Raw genomic sequence first — 17,137 nt, 5'->3', positions numbered from 1 at the left:
TCTCTTACTGATTTCCCAGGCTTTAGCAGAGAGCTGGAACAGAAGTGGAGCAGCCAGGATAAAACCAGTGCACAAATGGGATACCAGTGTTAGGCAGCAGCTTTTACATGCTACACCATAGAGCCAGACCCATATATCAATTTATAATGTGCCAATTAAAATGTTTAAAAGAATAAAATTTTGGTGCCAGTACTGTGGAGTATTAGGCTAACCCCTGCTTGCAGCCTGCCATCCCAGGTGTGTGCTGGTCCATGTTAGGGAACCGTTCTCAGAGAAGGTAACTGTAGTGCAGTTTGAAAGAAAGTAACTGCACAGTAGAAAAGTAACCATGCTATCTCATAAGATATGAAAAGGGATGGCCTAACCACAAACTGTCGTTGCCATGACTACGGGAACCTGGATGATCAATGTGTGGGCAGGGATAGACTCTAGAAACTGTATATAAGGGGACCCTCAGACGCTGTAAACCGGAGGTTGCTCAGCCTCTCTCCCCGGTCCGTAGTGCCTAGTGCCCGCGGGGAGAAGCTCCTGGTCTGTAGCACCTTGTGCCCTCAGGAGTAGGCTTGAGCAATCTCTCCTCCTAGTCACCTAGAGTACCAATAAAGTGTTTTTAGCTTGACCTTCCTCAGTCTCCTCGACTCTTCCTTCATGGCAACCTGGCCAGTTCCCGGAGGGAGAGATCCTGACAGCTGGTGCCTGAACAGGGACCTGAAGTCGGACGGTGAGGAGACGAGCCCTTGAGGAATTGTCAAAAGGATGAGTAATGGTGGTTGAAAGAGACCACGATAGGTGGGACGTCCCAATCGAAAGAATATAGGCAGGCACTAGTGAGTATAGAGAAGGTGAAGGTCCTTCCAGGCCAGGCACCAAGAGGTAAGAAAGTGAAGTGCTACTCACCAGGAAATGTAACATGGGCTTGTAAGCTGGCAGCAGCTTGTACAGGAGGGGACCTCCAAGATCTGTGGACCTTGGAAGAGGTAGAAAACCTCTTGGAGGAATTTCTACAAAGAGGAGAAGGCGGCACAACAGAGAAAGACTATAAATGTGCATTAGACACCCTTAAGGTGTTAATTTGTTGTGGCAAGGGATTAAATCCAAAAATACAGCAGACACCTATAAGCTCTATGATGCCATAACAGAATGTAGGGAAAAAACCTCAGGTTGTTCCCAGGGAGTTAAGCAAGGAAGAAAAAGCAAAAGAACAGTCAGCTTACCCAATAATGTTAAGAGGTGGTAGATGAGAATATGAGCCTGTGGGACCTGGACTAATAGCCGCTTGGCTTAAACAATTTCAGGAACATGGTCTCACGCACCCAGCTACCATCACTTATTTTGTGGTAATTTCAGTAAACTTCACATCAGTAGACATCAATATGCTACTGAATGTAACTCCTGGCTTTGCAGCAGAGAAACAGCTAGTCATAGACAAGATAAAAGAGAAGGTGATAGCATGGGATGAAATGCATCCCCTTCCCCCAGATGACATGGCTGGACTAGTGCCACTAACAGCAGATCAGATTAGGGGAATTGGATTATCACCAGAAGAAGCAGCTGGCCCTAGATTTGTTGATGCCAGACCCTCTACAGAACATGGGTCCTTGAGGCGCTTCAAGAATGCTAGAGAACTATCAGTGGGGCCCCTAAAGCAGTCAGCATCAGACAAGGGCCCAGAAAACCCTACCCTGAATTTATTAATTGATTATTTACTCAGATTGACATGGAAACATCTAGAGAGGATTTGAGAACATAGTTAAAGGACACCATGAGCATTCAAAATGCTAAAGAAGAATGTAAAAAGTTGCTTAGAAATTTAAGACCAGGAGATTCGCTAGAGGAAAAAATGTATACCTGTAGAGAATTTGGATCTACATCCTATAAGATGGCCATGCTGGCTACTTATCTGACAATGGATTAGTATCCAGACTGTATCAGTCACTTTAAAAAATCAACACAAAAACAACAACAAATCCAGTTAAGAAATGTGTAATGGACCTCAATAGAGAGTTCTCAAAAGAAGAAATTACAAAAGGCCAACAAATATAAGGAAAAAATACTCAACATCCCTAGCCATCAGGGAAATGTAAATCACACCTACAATGAGTTATCTCCTCCCCCCCCCTTCAGAATGGCTGAAATCCAAACACAGGGAGTAACAAATGCTAGCGAGGATGTGGAGAAAGGGGAACACTTATGCACTGTTGGTAGGAGTGTAATTAATGCAGTCACTGTGTAAAGCAGTACAGTACAGAGCTTTCTTAGAAAGCTAGAAGTAGACTTGCCATGTGATCCAGCTATCCCACTTCTGAGCATAGACGTGACTCATTGTATCAGAGACAGTTGCACTACTATGTTTATAGCAACACTGTTCACAACAGACAAAATATGTAATCATGCAAGGTGTCCATGGTAACATAAATGGGTAAGGAAAAGAAAATGTGGTATGTATACACAATGGAATATTATTCAGCTATAAAAAAGAATGAAATTCTACCATTTGCAACAAAATACATGCAACTGCAGAACATTATGCTGAGTAAATAAGGCAGACATAGAATCATAGATACCACCAGGTCTCCCTTATATGTGGGAGATACAATTAAGGAAGAATAAAAAGAAATATCACAATAAATGAATTATTATCATGTCAAAAGTGGGGCACAAAAGTCTAAAGTTATGAAAAATGGATCTGGGACCACAAGCACCTTGTCCATCACTGAGCACAAGGAGGAACCACACCATGCACTGTCCAGGGTCACAGATCTAAGGTCCCGCTCGAGAACTGGCAGCTATTAGATAATGGCATAGAAAAAAGAAATTGGGTATAATTCTTCTAAAAACAAATGCATAAATTAGATCTTATATGTTAACTTTATCATTAATTATACAATCAACCAAGACTGCTAACAATTAAGCATTAAGAAAACATGAAGGTAGAAAACCACTATATAGATTCCAATAAGTTGAATTTGCAGGTAACTTGGCTGATGTGGTAGTTAAGGGAAACATGAAACATGCCTGCTATATCATAGCTTCTCTGATGGGTGCTCATATACTTGTGAATGTCTATGGATGCCATTCTCTTTAGCTTCCTGTATTCACTGGAGATTAGAAAGAAAGGAAAATACTGGTAAAGCATTTTTACAATAAAACCCCCATGTTCTCCGTGATTCTAAACAGACTGTCTTGAGTGTCAGAGAAACCCATTGGCTTTTCATGTAAGCTATGCTCATCACCTTCTCTACTGCACCTGTGTCTCTGAAAACCTTTCTCAGGAGCATTCTTCCCACTGCTCTGCTCATTACATGAATGATGCTGCACTTAGGGGTCTGAAGTTTGGGGAAGAAATTATCCTGGAGTAGAAAGAAATCTTCGTGAATCCAGGGAGACAGGAGCTTTGCTGTCAGTCCCTCCCATGTCAGACTTGGGATCTCCTGCTCCCTCCAGGTCAGACCATCCACACTAGGGAGCTGGGAAAAGGAAGAGCCACTTTCAAAGAGTTTCAGAGCTTCTTTGGTAATTGTAACTACAGCTTTTAATTGCATTTGGTAATTATCAAGAGGAAAAATTTTCATAAATATCCTTAATATCCAACTTGACTTTCACTGCAGATGCAAGTGAAAAGATAATTGAATTCTGCAGGGAGGTGAGGTCACATAGTCACAAATAAATTTCTAGTGCTCCAGCTGCCTCCATCCCATTCCTTACAGCTGTGGTGATCTTTGTGCCAATGCTTGTCCTGGAGGCTGAAAAAAACTAGGAATTTTCTATGTCATTGTGAAAGAGGGAAGCTTTAAGCAAGGAGGCATCTGTGGAGTCTGGGAGAGTGATCAGGTGAGAAAGGAGATTCTCCTGTGCCTGCTCCTTGTCCTGTGACCCAGTCTCACAGGAAAGAATCTGAGATGTGTGCTGAGGAAGGACAGGAAGACAGGGTCCTACACCCTACTCCAATGCTGGGGCTCCTAATGTAATTCAGTGTCACCCACAAAAACATCGGTTCCTGGTTTTAAAGAAATAACCGTTAAATATGGAGTTGATGTATTTCAGGACTATGGTTTCTTTAAATCTGATATTCATTCTATTGGACAGAAGTCATAGACTGCACTTTCAGAATTATCAGAGATTCACATCTATCTGTCACATGCTTATGATAAAGACTTGGAAATCCTTATAGGAATCTCCTGCTCCTGGAAGAAATCATGGATTCCAGGGGCGGTGGCTGGAATAGCAAGGTTTTCTCTGATTCTGTTGTCTGAATCCTCACTGGAGTCAGTGACTGTTTCCTACTGAAAACATCCTTGGCACTGTGGAGATGGTAAGATATTTCCCATCTTTACATAAGGGAAAACTTAAGCCACATGAGGCATGTCCTGTAGAAAAGGATGTCACCTGGCAGCTGCCACGTATGAGTGTGTCTTGCAGCATTTGTTCTGAATTGGAAATATTTTCATGTCAATCACAAGCTCCACAGTTTCAAGTGACCAACTACACAGGATTGGATGTCCTAGGTATTCCATGTGGTTTACATGCTCTAGTACTCAGTAAACTTTAGATATCTTCATGATAGAAAGCTTAATCATAATGAACTATTAGCTACAAATAAAGCATATGATATTAGAGTGGTAATATTTAGTTTCCATCAAACATGACTTTATCATGGATGGTATCTCTCTCCTGCCCCTTGGTGTACAATGGAATATGTGACCAGAACTTAGGTATCAGTTTCTAGTACTAAAATCCATAACTGTTCACATTTCCTTCCCAATTTGGAACCAATTTGATTTAATAAAATATATTTCTTCAAGGAGATAGATATCAGAAAAAATATTATAATAGTTGATTTCTTCCTTCTAAAGACCTAAATCCAGGGCTGGTGCTGAGGGGCATAGGTTAATTCTTCCACCTGCAGTGCTGGCATCTCATATGGGCACCAGTTTCTAGTCATGGTTGCTCCTCTTCCAGTCCAGCTCTCTGCTGTGGCCTGGGAGGGCAGTGGAGGAAGGCCCAAGTGCTTGGGCCCCTGCACCCGCATGGGAGACCGGGAAGAGGCACCTGGCTCCTGGCTTCAGATCAGCATAGCTCCGGCCAGGGAAGCCATTTGTGGGGTGAACCATCTTATAGAAGACCTTTCTCTCTGTCTCTCTCTTTCTCACTGTCTGTTACTCTACCTGTCAAATAAATAAATAAAAAATATTAAAAAAATACCCAAATCCTTAATCAGTACTTACATTGGCTTAGGCTGTAAATTTTTATGTGTAGAGTTGAACTTTCATAAAAATTGATGAAACAAATGACCACTAGTTGGCAATAAATTGTCATAGTAATAAAATAAGTGTAAATATGTTGACATCAGCACATTACACATTAAAATATTAAAATTTAGACATCTTGCTGGCCTCTAACTGATTAAGTGATAAATTTATTTCAAATAATGGTTACTGCTGCCTTTTGAGGAGTTATGAATACAGAATTACTCAAACTCACCACATACTTGTGAGTCATATTTTGTAAGTGGCCTTAATGGTTACATATTCAACTCTTTAGAAACATGGCATAAAGAGACATATTAAGCAGTTATCTCTAAGTATGAATTGAGGAAATGAAGAATATTGTGAATAGAGACTGTTGAGTTTGGTTGACATAAATACATGTAGCTCTTCCTTCATTTCCCATACAGGAATCTCAGGATCAGAGACATAATCAGGCATCTGGGGCTCATGGGATGGAAACCAAAGACGTGATGATGGGGATGGTCTACTTATTACAAACTATTACAGGAATCCTGGGAAATTCCTCTCTTCTATCCCATTATCTCTTTCTCTACTTCATAGGATGCAAGTTCAGGTCCACAGATTTGATCATCAAACACTTGACTGTAGCCAACTGCTTAGTCATTCTCTCCAAAGGAGTCCCTCAAACCATGGCAGCTTTTGGGAAGAAGTATTTCCTCAGTGATATTGGGTGCAAGCTTGTGTTCTATGTGCACAGAGTGAGCAGAGATGTGTCCATTTGCAGCACCTGCCTCTTGAGTCTCTTCCAGGCTGTCACTATCAGTCCCAGGAACACAGGGTGGGCTGAGCTCAAAGCAAAGTTTCAAAAGTATATTGGCTCTTCCATTACACTCTTCTGGATGGTGAACCTGATACTAAATGTCACAATACCTGTGCGTTTGACTGGGAACAGGAGGAACAAAAATACTACAAAGAAAGCTGATTATGGCTACTGCTATTTAGCCAATAGTGACAGATTCACAGTACATAGAGCACTGCCTGCAGCACTGGTGCTATTCTGAGATGTTTTCATTGTGGCACTCTTTCTGTGGTCCAGCAGCTCCACGGTTTTCACCCTGTACAGGCACAAGCAGCAGGTCCAATACATCCATGGGACCAATGTCTCCTCCAAGTCATTGGCGGAGTCCAGAGCCACCCACAGCATCCTCATCCTGGTGAGCGCCTTTGTGTCCTTATACACTCTCTCCTCCATCTTTCACATTTGTTTGGATGTTTTAAGAAATCCCAGTTTGTGGCTGGTGCACACCTCTGCACTCATCACCGGCAGTTTCCCAGTTGTGAGCCCCTACATTCTCATGAGCCATGACTCCAGAGTACCCAGGCTCAGCTGTGTCTGCACCAGGAATACACAATTCCCTACTTATAGCAACAGAGTGCAAAGGGTGTGACTATACACAATGGTTTGTTCTCAGTATGATTTTCATGTCATTAATTCACCAATTAATTTACTTTAACAAGAGAGGAGGGGAGACAGAGATAGAGTTCAACATCCCATGATTCACACCCAAATGCCTGTAATAACTGGTCTCAGGCACACACCTGGGAGCAAGGAACTCTACTGAAGTCTATTACAGTTACAGAGGCATTGTCCCTGCCTTGCAGGTCTGCATCAGCAGCAGGCTAGGGTTGGGAGCAGAGCTGGGTATGGAACTCTGGTAACTGTGATGTTTGATGTGGCAATTTATCTGGGATCTTAACCAACAGGTCAAACTCCTGCCAAGGCAATGATAAGCTCTTTATGCACTAATCCATCCTGGAGTTTAAGCACATTTCTGGATCTGTCCCAGTAACAGAGAGTGGTTAAAAAGAGCGCATGAATTTTTGCTTTGAAATAAGAACATGAGACTGGCCTTGTGGCATTGAGTGTTAAACCCATATTGGCTCCGGTTGTATACAGACTGTGGCACTTCTGATCCACCTCCGTATTTGGCCTGAGAATAGAGGGTGATGACCTGAGCTACTAGATTCCTGTCACCCTTATAGGAGACCAGGATGAATCTCCTGGCTCTGGGTCGAGCTTGGCTCAACACTCGGGCATTGATGGCATGTGGGTAGTAAACCAGCAGGTGGAACATGTTTCTCTCTCTATCTCTGTGTATCTCTTTCAAATAAATGTGTAATTTCAAAAATAAAGAATATGCTTTTAAGTAACAAAAATGAATTATTATGTTATTGTCCAATTAATTCCTATATTATGGATTTTTTAATGGTCCTTGCTCCAACAAGAAATATGGAGATGGTGGAGAAGCCACAGGTATACCTAGCATCTGACATAATGTACTTGGCAGAATGCACCAAGTTAGAGGAATATAACAAAGCTCCTTAAATAAAGAAATGGTAACAAATGTTGGGAGAATGTGGAGAAAAGTGAATTTTTGTACATTTCTGATAGGAATGTAAATTGGATAGAGCCATTATGGAAAATAGCTTGGCAGTGTCTCAGAAATTAAAAACAGGACAATCATATGACCTTGTGACCCCTATTGTGCCTATGTAACCCTAAGAAATGAGACTTTTTTTTTTACAGGCAGAGTGCACAGTGAGAGAGAGAGATAGAGAGAAAGGTCTTCCTTTGCCATTGGTTCACCCCACAATGGCACTGTGGCCAGTGCACTGTGCTGATCTGAAGCCAGGAGCCAGGTGCTTCTCCTGGTCTCCCATGCGGGTGCAGGGCCCAAGGACTTGGGCCATCCTCCATTGCACTCTTGGGGCACAGTAGAGAGCTGGCCTGGAAGTGAGGCAACCGGGACAGAATCCAGTGCCCCAACCAGGACTAGAACCCAGGGTGCCAGCGCTGCAGGAGGAGGATTAGCCTATTGAGCCGTGGTGCCAGCCTGAACTCATGTGTGTTACTACATTTATCATGATGTCCATGATATGGAAGCAACCTAAGTATGTACTGACAGGTGAGTGGATAAAGATATCATGCTATATGACAGTGGAATAATATCTAGCCTTCAAAAGAGGGAAATACTAGCATAGCACCACATGGATGTACATGAAGGACACTGTAAGTGACGTGAGTTAGACACAGAAAGACAATCACTACATGATCTCAGGTACATGAGGAGTAGAAAATAGTAAATTCAGGGGCCATGTTGAAGCACAGTGGTGCAGCTGAAGCCTGTGATGCTGTCATCAAGTATCAGAGCTCTTGTTGACGTCTCAGCTTGCTACTAAAGTGCCTGAGAAAGCAGTGGAAGATGTCCCTAGTACTATAGTACTATGTCCCTGCAACCACATGTGAGATCCAGTTGGAGTTCCTGGCTCCTGGCTTCAGTCTGACCTAGCCCTGGCTTTTGTGGCCTTTCCAAGAGTGAGCCAGTGGTTGTAAGATTCTTTTCTTTTCTTTTCTTTTCTTTTCTTTTCTTTTCTTTTCTTTTCTTTTCTTCTCTCTCTCTCTCTCTCTCTCTCTCTCTCTCTCTCTCTCTCTCTCTCTCTCTTTCTCCCTATCTCTATTACTCTGCCTTCCAGATAGCTAACATAAGTCTCACAAAATAAAAAAATCTATTAAATTCAAAGAAGCAGAGAGTATAAGGGACATTGTAGGGCTGCACAGAGAAGAAATGCAAAGCATGATCACAATGTGAGAAGCTTTAAGTTAGCAGATGAAGAAGGCCTAGAATTCTGCCATGCACATGGTGGCTGTGGCTTACAGTGCTGGATCATGTAGTGAAAATACTCTAACAGGGTAGATCCTATGTTAAGTGTCCTTTTATAGATCTCAATTAAAATAATAATGAATCACAAGGGTTGACTGAGCTTCTAGAGATCATGGACGTGTCATGTCAATGACTGTGGCCTTCTGTTCATGGATGTGTGTTTCTCTCCAGGTCTGTGATGTTATAATCCCTCTATGTGTACAGCTTTCTATATGTATGCTCCATTTTAATGTGTCTATTGAAAAAATTCAATAAATTAAAAATAAAACGCTTTTTTCATCTGAAATGTCCCTAGGGTTGGTTTTGTGGCACAGCAGGTAAAGCTGCCTGCAACTCTGGCATTGATTATCAGGGCCAGGCCAAGTCCCCACTGCTCCACTACTGCCCAGCTCACTATAGTGGTCTGGGAAAACAGCAGAAGATATCCAAGTGCTTAGGCCTCTGCATCCACGTGGGGCTGCCGGATTTGGTTCCTGGCCCCATCTTCTGTCTTGCCAAGGCTTTGGATGTTGTGTCCATTTGGGAAGTGAACCAGCAGATGGAAGATAGGTCTTTCTCTATGTCTCTGTGTCTCCCTCTCTCTGTAACTCTGCCACTCAAAGGTAAAAAAAAAAAAAATCTCAAGGGAAAATATGCATAGTGTCATGAAACTAGTATTTCAATTAAAAATTTTATTTTGAATTCTCAAAATATCCATAAAATGTATCACTTTTATTTATATAACATTGATAAGAAGGAAAAATATCTCAATCTTAAATTCTGGAATGTTATGTTTTATTCTGTACATAATGCTTGTTACTAGTTATTAAATATCAAAATCTGGGGATTGTATCATGTCAGATTTGGTGCAGAAAAAGGTTTCAGGCATATGAGAAATCCAGCAGGAATCCTGGCAGCTCTGTCCATCACTGAGCACGGGGTATCAACCAACAGTGTGTGGGCTGTCCAATACCACAACTCTAAAGTATGACATGGAAATTGAGGTGTATTAGTGGATTGAAGAAAATAGTACATTGCTATGTTTTGAATTTCATGAATAAATTTCTTTTTAAAAAAGATTTATTTATTTGAAAGTCAGAATTACACACAGAGAGAAGGAGAGGCAGAGAGAAGGGAGAGAGAGGTCATCTGATGGTTCACTCCACAATTGGCTGCAACGGCTGGAGCTGCACCAATCTGAAGCCAGGAGCCAGGAGATTCTTCCATATCTCCCACATGGGTGCAGGGGCCCAAGGACTTGCAACACATTCTACTGTTTTCCCAGGCCATTGCAGAGAGCTGGATCAGAAATGAAACAGCCAGGTCTTGAACTGGAATCCATATGGGATGCTGTCACAGCAGGCGGTGGCTTTACCAGCTATGGCACAGCACTGCCCCTCAAAGAGTAAATTACAACTCATGTTGCATTTCCTCTTTAATTACAAAGTCAATCAAGAGTATAAGCAATAAGCAAAAAGGGGTGTGGCCAGAAAACCATGGTAACAATTCAATTCTCTTGAATTGAAGAGGTAAGGTGGTTTACCTAGGAATTAAGCGAATATGAGAATCTGCCTGTTACACCATGGTTTCACTTCTGAGGGCTCTTAACATTCTGCATATACACTGATATTATTCTCTCCAGTGTCCACTGGAGATGAGAAAGAAAGGTGCAAACTTGTAAAGAAACCTTTGGAATAAAATCCCTAAATCCTCTAATTCCAAAGAATTTTTCAGGGAATACCAGAAAAAGGCAGTGTTTTCTCTCTCTCTCTCTCTCTCTTTTTTTTTTTTTTTTTTTGACAGGCAGAGTGGACAGTGAGAGAGAGAGACAGAGAGAAAGGTCTTCCTTTGCCGTTGGTTCACCCTCCAATGGCCGCCACAGACGGCGCACTGTGGCCAGCGAACCGCACTGATCTGAAGCCAGGAGCCAGGTGCTTCTCCTGGTCCCCCATGCGGGTGCAGGGCCCAAGCACTTGGGCCATCCTCCACTGCACTCCCGGGCCACAGCAGAGAGCTGGCCTGGAAGAGGGGCAACCAGGACAGAATCCAGCACCCCAAGCGGGACTAGAAACCGGTGTGCAGGTGCTGCAGGCGGAGGATTAGCCTAGTGATCCGTGGCACCAGCCAAATGCAGTGTTTTCTCTCCCCAGTGGCTATTAAGTGATTTATTTCCTGCAAGGTGTTGTACAAGTTCATTTTTCTTTATACTTTTTTGTAGATACTACTCCCTCCATCTTTTGTCCTTCCTTCCTTCATTTTCTTTTTAATTTCTTGTCATGTTTTTATTACTATGAATAGAAAAACGGTTTCTCCTCTGTTTTATACATTTATGTATTCTTTTGAATGACAGAGCTACAGAGAGAGGGAGAGATCTCCCACCAGCCCCTTCACACCCCAAAAACCACAATGGTTGGGGCTGGGCAAGACCAAAGCCAGGAGCTTCACTGGGGTCTCCCATGTGGTTGGCAGGGGCCCAAGCACTTGGGCCATCTTTTGCTAGTATTCTCAGGCCTTTAGAAGGGGAACTGCATCCGAAGTGGAATATTTGGGGACACAAACAGGTGTCTATATGGGATGCTGGCACTGTGGGGGGGGCGGTTACCAGCTAGCCACATCAACGCAAAGAACAGCAGTTTCTAATTAAACTATGATCATCACCTTCTCCATTGCACCTGGGTCTCTGAAAACCTTTCTCAGGAGCATTCTCTACACTAATCTGATCATTACCACATGAGGGAGGCTGAGCTTAGTGGTCTGAAGTTTGTGGAGGAACTCACTCTGGGGTAGACAGAAATCTATGAATCCTGGGAGACACAGGAGTTTCACTTCTCATCCCTCCCATGTCAGACTCAGAATCTCCTGCTCCCTCCATGCCAGACCCTGTCTGCCCCAGGGATCTGAGAAAAGATGTAGTCAGTGTAAGAGTTTAACAGTCTCCTTTGAAATAATAACTAGAATGTTATAAAAGTTCCTGATAATTAGCAGGAGGGAAAATATTTTCACAAATGTTTTCAACCCCAATTTTTATTTCAGTGCAGCTGCAGGTGAAAAGATAATTGCAGCTCTGCAGGGAAGTGAGGTCACAGGCACACACCATTTCTAGTGCTCCAGCTGCCCCAGCCCACTGCTTACGACAGTGCTGAGCTTAGTGCTGATGTGTGTCCTGGCTGCAGAGATCAGGGGATTTGCTATGCGCGTGAGAAAGAGCGGCTTCCCACAAGGAGGCAGTCAGGCATCTGTGTGAGTGATCAGGTGAGAAAGGGGATTCTCCTGTGCTTGCTCCTGGTCCTGTCCCCAGCCTCCCAGGGGGAGGAAGGATTCAGAGATGTGTGTGAACTAGGTCAGGGAGATGGGGTCCTGTTACTGGAAGCTCCCTATCTCTCTCTGATGCCAAATCGACTTCACAAGGACAGAATCTGAATGTAAAGAAAGAGTGTAAGCTCTCAGGGGTGAGGCAGGGGCAGAGAAGTCCCTCCTGTAAGTGCAGAGGTCTGTGGGGTGATGGAGGGTGAAGAGAGCTTTGGCTGTTGAGCCAGGTTCTGGTCTGACCTCAAGGATGTCTTGTCCATGAGCTCAGTTCCTTGGGAAACCAGCTTGAGGACTTGCCTTCATCATGAGGTGGACGTGCCTGTGTGTTCTGTAGGACTGCACAGGTGCAAAGCTTTCTTTGTGCTGAGATCTGACAGACCCTGAGCACTGTGTTAAAGTGATGTCTGTGAATGTTAATGGGGAACAAGCCCAGCCAGTCTAGAGCCCATGCCAACCTTGCCCTTACCATTGCATTTTTCCAACACATTCAGACTGCCAGTCTCATTGACCCGGAAGGGCCAGATTCCATTGCTACCGCAGCTGGCTCTTCAAGGTCAGTTCTCAGCAAGCCTTGTTTATCTGTCTGAACAGGCACTTCAGCCAGCACAGGCTCCGTGGCTTGTGTTCATACAAATATGAAAAGGAAAAGAAAGATGTACTCGTTGTGGTACAGTCCTCCACTCCACACCAACCCCTGGGGGCTCATAATGTGATTTGGTGTCACCCACAATGATATTGGTTTGGGGTTTGGTCCATGGTCATGAGAACTGATGTGTATTGTGTTTCAGGACTGTTGTTCCAAATCCATCTGCTGTTCAGTGGACTCACAGGAGCCAAAGTCTCCACTCTCAGAATTACCAGAGAGGAGCCTGTAGACTCACATGCTTGTGGGATAATGAGGACAAACCTGCCAAGGTCCTCCGGAGCTGGGTGTGAACAGAGAGCCCAGGGGTGACTGCTGGCAGAAAGGATCCTTGGACTCTGCTCTACCAGCTGTGCAATGGAACCAGTGGTTGTTTCCTAGGAAACACCTATGGTTCCTTAATACGTTCTGATTGTTTTCCATGTTGATGTAAGGGAAGCCTGGTTAATGAAAGGTAGTGCTCTACTGTAGGAAGGGGCTTCACATTCAAGTGTCTCTTCAGACATTTTCTCTGGATTGAAATATTTCCATGCTATTTGCAAGCTCCACAACTTTAAGCGATAAATCACACAGGACTTGACCCTCTGAGATTCCATAAGGTCTATGTGTTCTATACCCAGTATCTTTCAGAAATCTCACCTGATGGAAAAGCTTTCACTTAAGTATTACTAAATAAATAATTTTGTGACATGACAGTAGAATGTTTAGCTTCTATCATACAAGATATACCATGTCTCCTGTCCCAGCGTACAGGGTCGAGTATAGGATCAGTCCATGTTTTTAATCTCTTCCTAGAGAATAGCACAGTAGTGATTCCATGCCCTTCCCTATATCAACCAATTTGACTTAATAAAACACGATTGTTCAAGGAGAAGACCCCAGAATATTATAGGATAATACATTTTTCTGCATCTAAAAAGATACCTAAGTATTTAACCATTAGTTATGTTGGCTTATGCAATAAATCTAATATATAGAAGTAAACTTGTATGAAACTGCTAAGACCCAGTACCACTAATCTACAGTGCATTGGCCAGGTGAATATAACTAGGTTCACATATATGCATCCCAAAGAACACAGCTCACTCCATGTGTACCAGGTTTTAACTTACCTGCTTTTCTTAAAATTTAGACAAATCAGTAGTCTGTAGCTGCCTGAGTGATATTTGATTTCCAATGAAAGGACTGCTGCTGCCTTCTATGGACTTATTACACATTCAGGAATTACTACATGCATCTCTTCACACTTGTAATAAATGTTTTATAAAGAACGCTAAGGTTACACATGATTCTGTTTGGAAACATGTTCATAAAGAAAAATGTTAACCAGTTAACTCTAAAGGTGAATCTATGTTACTGGAGGAAAATATAAAAAGAGAATGTTGAATTCAGCTGCCATTAATACATAGGGCTCATGCTTCATTGCCCCCACAGGAATCATAGGCTCAGAGACAATATCAGGCATTGGGAGCTAATAGGATGTCCACTGGAGACTTGACAATAGGGATGATTTTCTTATTTCAAACTATCTCTGGAATTCTAGGAAATCTCTCTCTTCTTTCCCACTATCTCTACCTCTACTGCACAGGATGCAAGTTTAGATCCACAGATTTGATCATCAAACACCTGACGGTAGCCAACTGCTTAGCCATTCTCTCCAAAGGAGTCCCTCAAACCATGGCAGCTTTTGGGAAGAAGTATTTCCTCAGTGATATTGGGTGCAAGCTTGTGTTCTATGTGCACAGAGTGAGCAGGGATGTGTCCATTTGCAGCACCTGCCTGTTGAGTATCTGCCAGGCCATCACAATCAGTGCCAGAAACCCAAAATGGGCTGAGATTAAAGCAAAAGCAATGAAGTACATCAGCCTCTCCACTATCCTCTGCTGGTTTCTGAACCTGATAACAAATGTCATGGTGCCTGTGCATATGTCAGGAAACTGGAGTGACAAAAACATCACAAAGAAAACTGATCATGGCTACTGCTATTCTGTGAGTCATGCAAAATGCTTAGACTTGCTGTATGCTGTGCAGGTGCTATTCCGAGATACTCTCTTTGTGGCACTCATGCTCTTGGCCAGCATCTCCATGGTTTTCACCCTGTACAGGCACAAGCAGCAGGTCCAATACATCCATGGGACCATCATTACCTCCAGGTCCTCCCCAGAGTCCAGAGCCACCCACAGCATCCTCGTCCTTGTGAGCACCTTTGTGTCCTTGAGCACACTCTCCTCCATCTTTCACATTTGCTTGGCTGTTTTAAGCAGTCCTAGTTTGTGGCTGGTGACCACCTCTGAAGTAATTTCTGGAAGTTTCCCAGTTGTGAGCCCCTACATTCTCATGAGCCACGACTCCAGGGTGCCCAGGCTGTGCTGTGCCCACAAAAGGAATACAGCATTCTCTGCTTAGGAATATGTCGAAGTTGAAGTGTGTTCACAATGGTTTCATCTCCATGTTTCAGTTTAATTAACTATTTTAGCTTTATTACTTGGCATTTATTTCATATTCAGAAACAGAGTTTTTCATCCTCTGTTCACTCCCAGAATGCCTGTAAAAGCCCAGAAATGGGGACAAAGCTGGAGCCAGGCACTAAGTTGACATCTTTCATGTGAGTCACAAGAACCCAGTGAGCAGAGCCAACTTCAGCATCTCCCATCCTCTGCTTTAATAGGAACCTTGAATCACTAGCAGAGCTGAGTATAGGACCCTGTTAACTCCAATATGGGATGTGGCCTTCTTCTCTGGAATCTTAACCAACAGGCCAAACATTGCCCCTGGACATGATTTCTTTATTCACTAATCCTTCTGCAAGTGCAAGCACATTTCTGAAGCAGTCCTGGTATCAGAGTCAGGTAAAGTAGCAGCCTGAATTTCTGTGCTAAAAAAAGAAACGAGCTAGTTAGTAGTTAGAAATAAATTACTGGGGCCAGCGCTGTGGCTCACTTGGTTAATCTGCCTGTGGTGCTGTTATCCCATGTTGGAGCCAGGTTCTAGTCCCAGTTGTTCCTCTTCCAGTCCGGCTCTCTGCTGTGGCCTGGGAGGGCAGTGGAGGATGGCCCAAGTGCTTGGGCCCCTGTACCTGCATGGGAGACCAGGAGGAGGCACCTAGTTCCTGGCTTTGGATCAGAGTAGTCCTGGCCATGGCAGCCATTTTGGGGGTGAACCAATGGAGGGAGGACCTTTCTCTCCGTCTGTCTCTTTCACTAACTCTATCTGTCAAATAAAAATAATTTAATTACTATGTCATTCTCATGTCAGCTCCTGTGTTATGAAAATATCACTAATGTTCCTGGCACCACCAAGAAATGTGGATTTTATGGAGAAATCATGGGAATCACTTGATCCTGATGTAATGACTTTGTCAGAAGTTGGCATCAAATCAGAAAAGGAAGAATGTTTTTATTTCTATGTATTAGGGATATTTGTGTTCATATGTGTTTGTATATGCTCATGTAGACAAATGAAGTCAAATTATGTTGGTATTCTATCCACTAATTACTTTAAAAATTTAAAAACTAAGTAGTCCAAAGCAATGGTAATAAGAATAGCAACAAGCCATCTTAACCTCACAGTCTATTCTACTCTGATGTGTGTGTGCCTATGTGTAGGACAGTGCAGGAGATAAACCCTGGCTGTAAGGTCAATGTCAGCTAAAGGCCCTCTGGAGGTCTGGCAGGGTGACACTCCCTGTTCCTCAGCTGTAGGACAGGGCCCAGCCCAAGCATTCCCAGTCCTGGCCTAGGGAATCCCAGAAATAAGACTGCCCCAGCACACATGCAGCTCTCACTCACCTAAAGCAAAGCTTCCTCTGCAAGCTCAGCTCAAACTTCCTTGAGGACAGAAACTCCTAGTACCTGACTTAGGCTGAGCACAGACGTAAGAAGAGAGATGGTTATGTAGACTGAGAATCCTCTTCATTCAGAGACTCTCCAGGTCAGTGCTCAAACAGCCTGTAACTGGCTTGCTCCCAGAAACTGACTTGCAGGAGTGTTGCTAAAATAAACTGCTTGAGCTGCAACTCATCTTTGACATGGATCTCTGTGAAAGAAGGGCGTCGTCCTGAGGAAGCTGCTCAACTCAGCACCTGAAACCTAGACACAGCACCAAGGTCATTCTTCCATTGGTGAGGTTCACATGAAAATATTTACTTTTTCTTTGTATCTTTATATTTTATGTACATGGCTTTTAAGGAAATCTAACTGAGGTCTGTAAAAATATTTGACTTACTGGGAATGGTCTTAAAGAGTAATGTAAAAATG

At 43.2% G+C, this 17,137-nt stretch overlaps 1 protein-coding gene and 1 pseudogene across 1 annotated transcript; both read left to right on the top strand.

Annotated features, from left to right (window-relative positions):
* On the top strand, positions 5,720 to 6,676 carry ORYCUNV1R-PS1628 (vomeronasal 1 receptor oryCunV1R-ps1628 pseudogene; annotated as a pseudogene).
* On the top strand, positions 14,361 to 15,287 carry ORYCUNV1R1634 (vomeronasal 1 receptor oryCunV1R1634). Its single transcript, NM_001167319.1, is given in 1 exon segment — positions 14,361 to 15,287. A coding segment is annotated over 1 exon segment (927 nt).
* Positions 15,288 to 17,137: the final 1,850 nt, after the last annotated feature.

The sequence above is a fragment of the Oryctolagus cuniculus genome, chromosome 18 (assembly GCF_051225735.1).
Source record: "Oryctolagus cuniculus isolate XC-2025 breed Fujian yellow rabbit chromosome 18, ASM5122573v1, whole genome shotgun sequence".
Classification (NCBI taxonomy): Eukaryota; Metazoa; Chordata; class Mammalia; order Lagomorpha; family Leporidae; genus Oryctolagus; species Oryctolagus cuniculus.
This window is presented reverse-complemented; position numbering and strand designations above follow the sequence as displayed.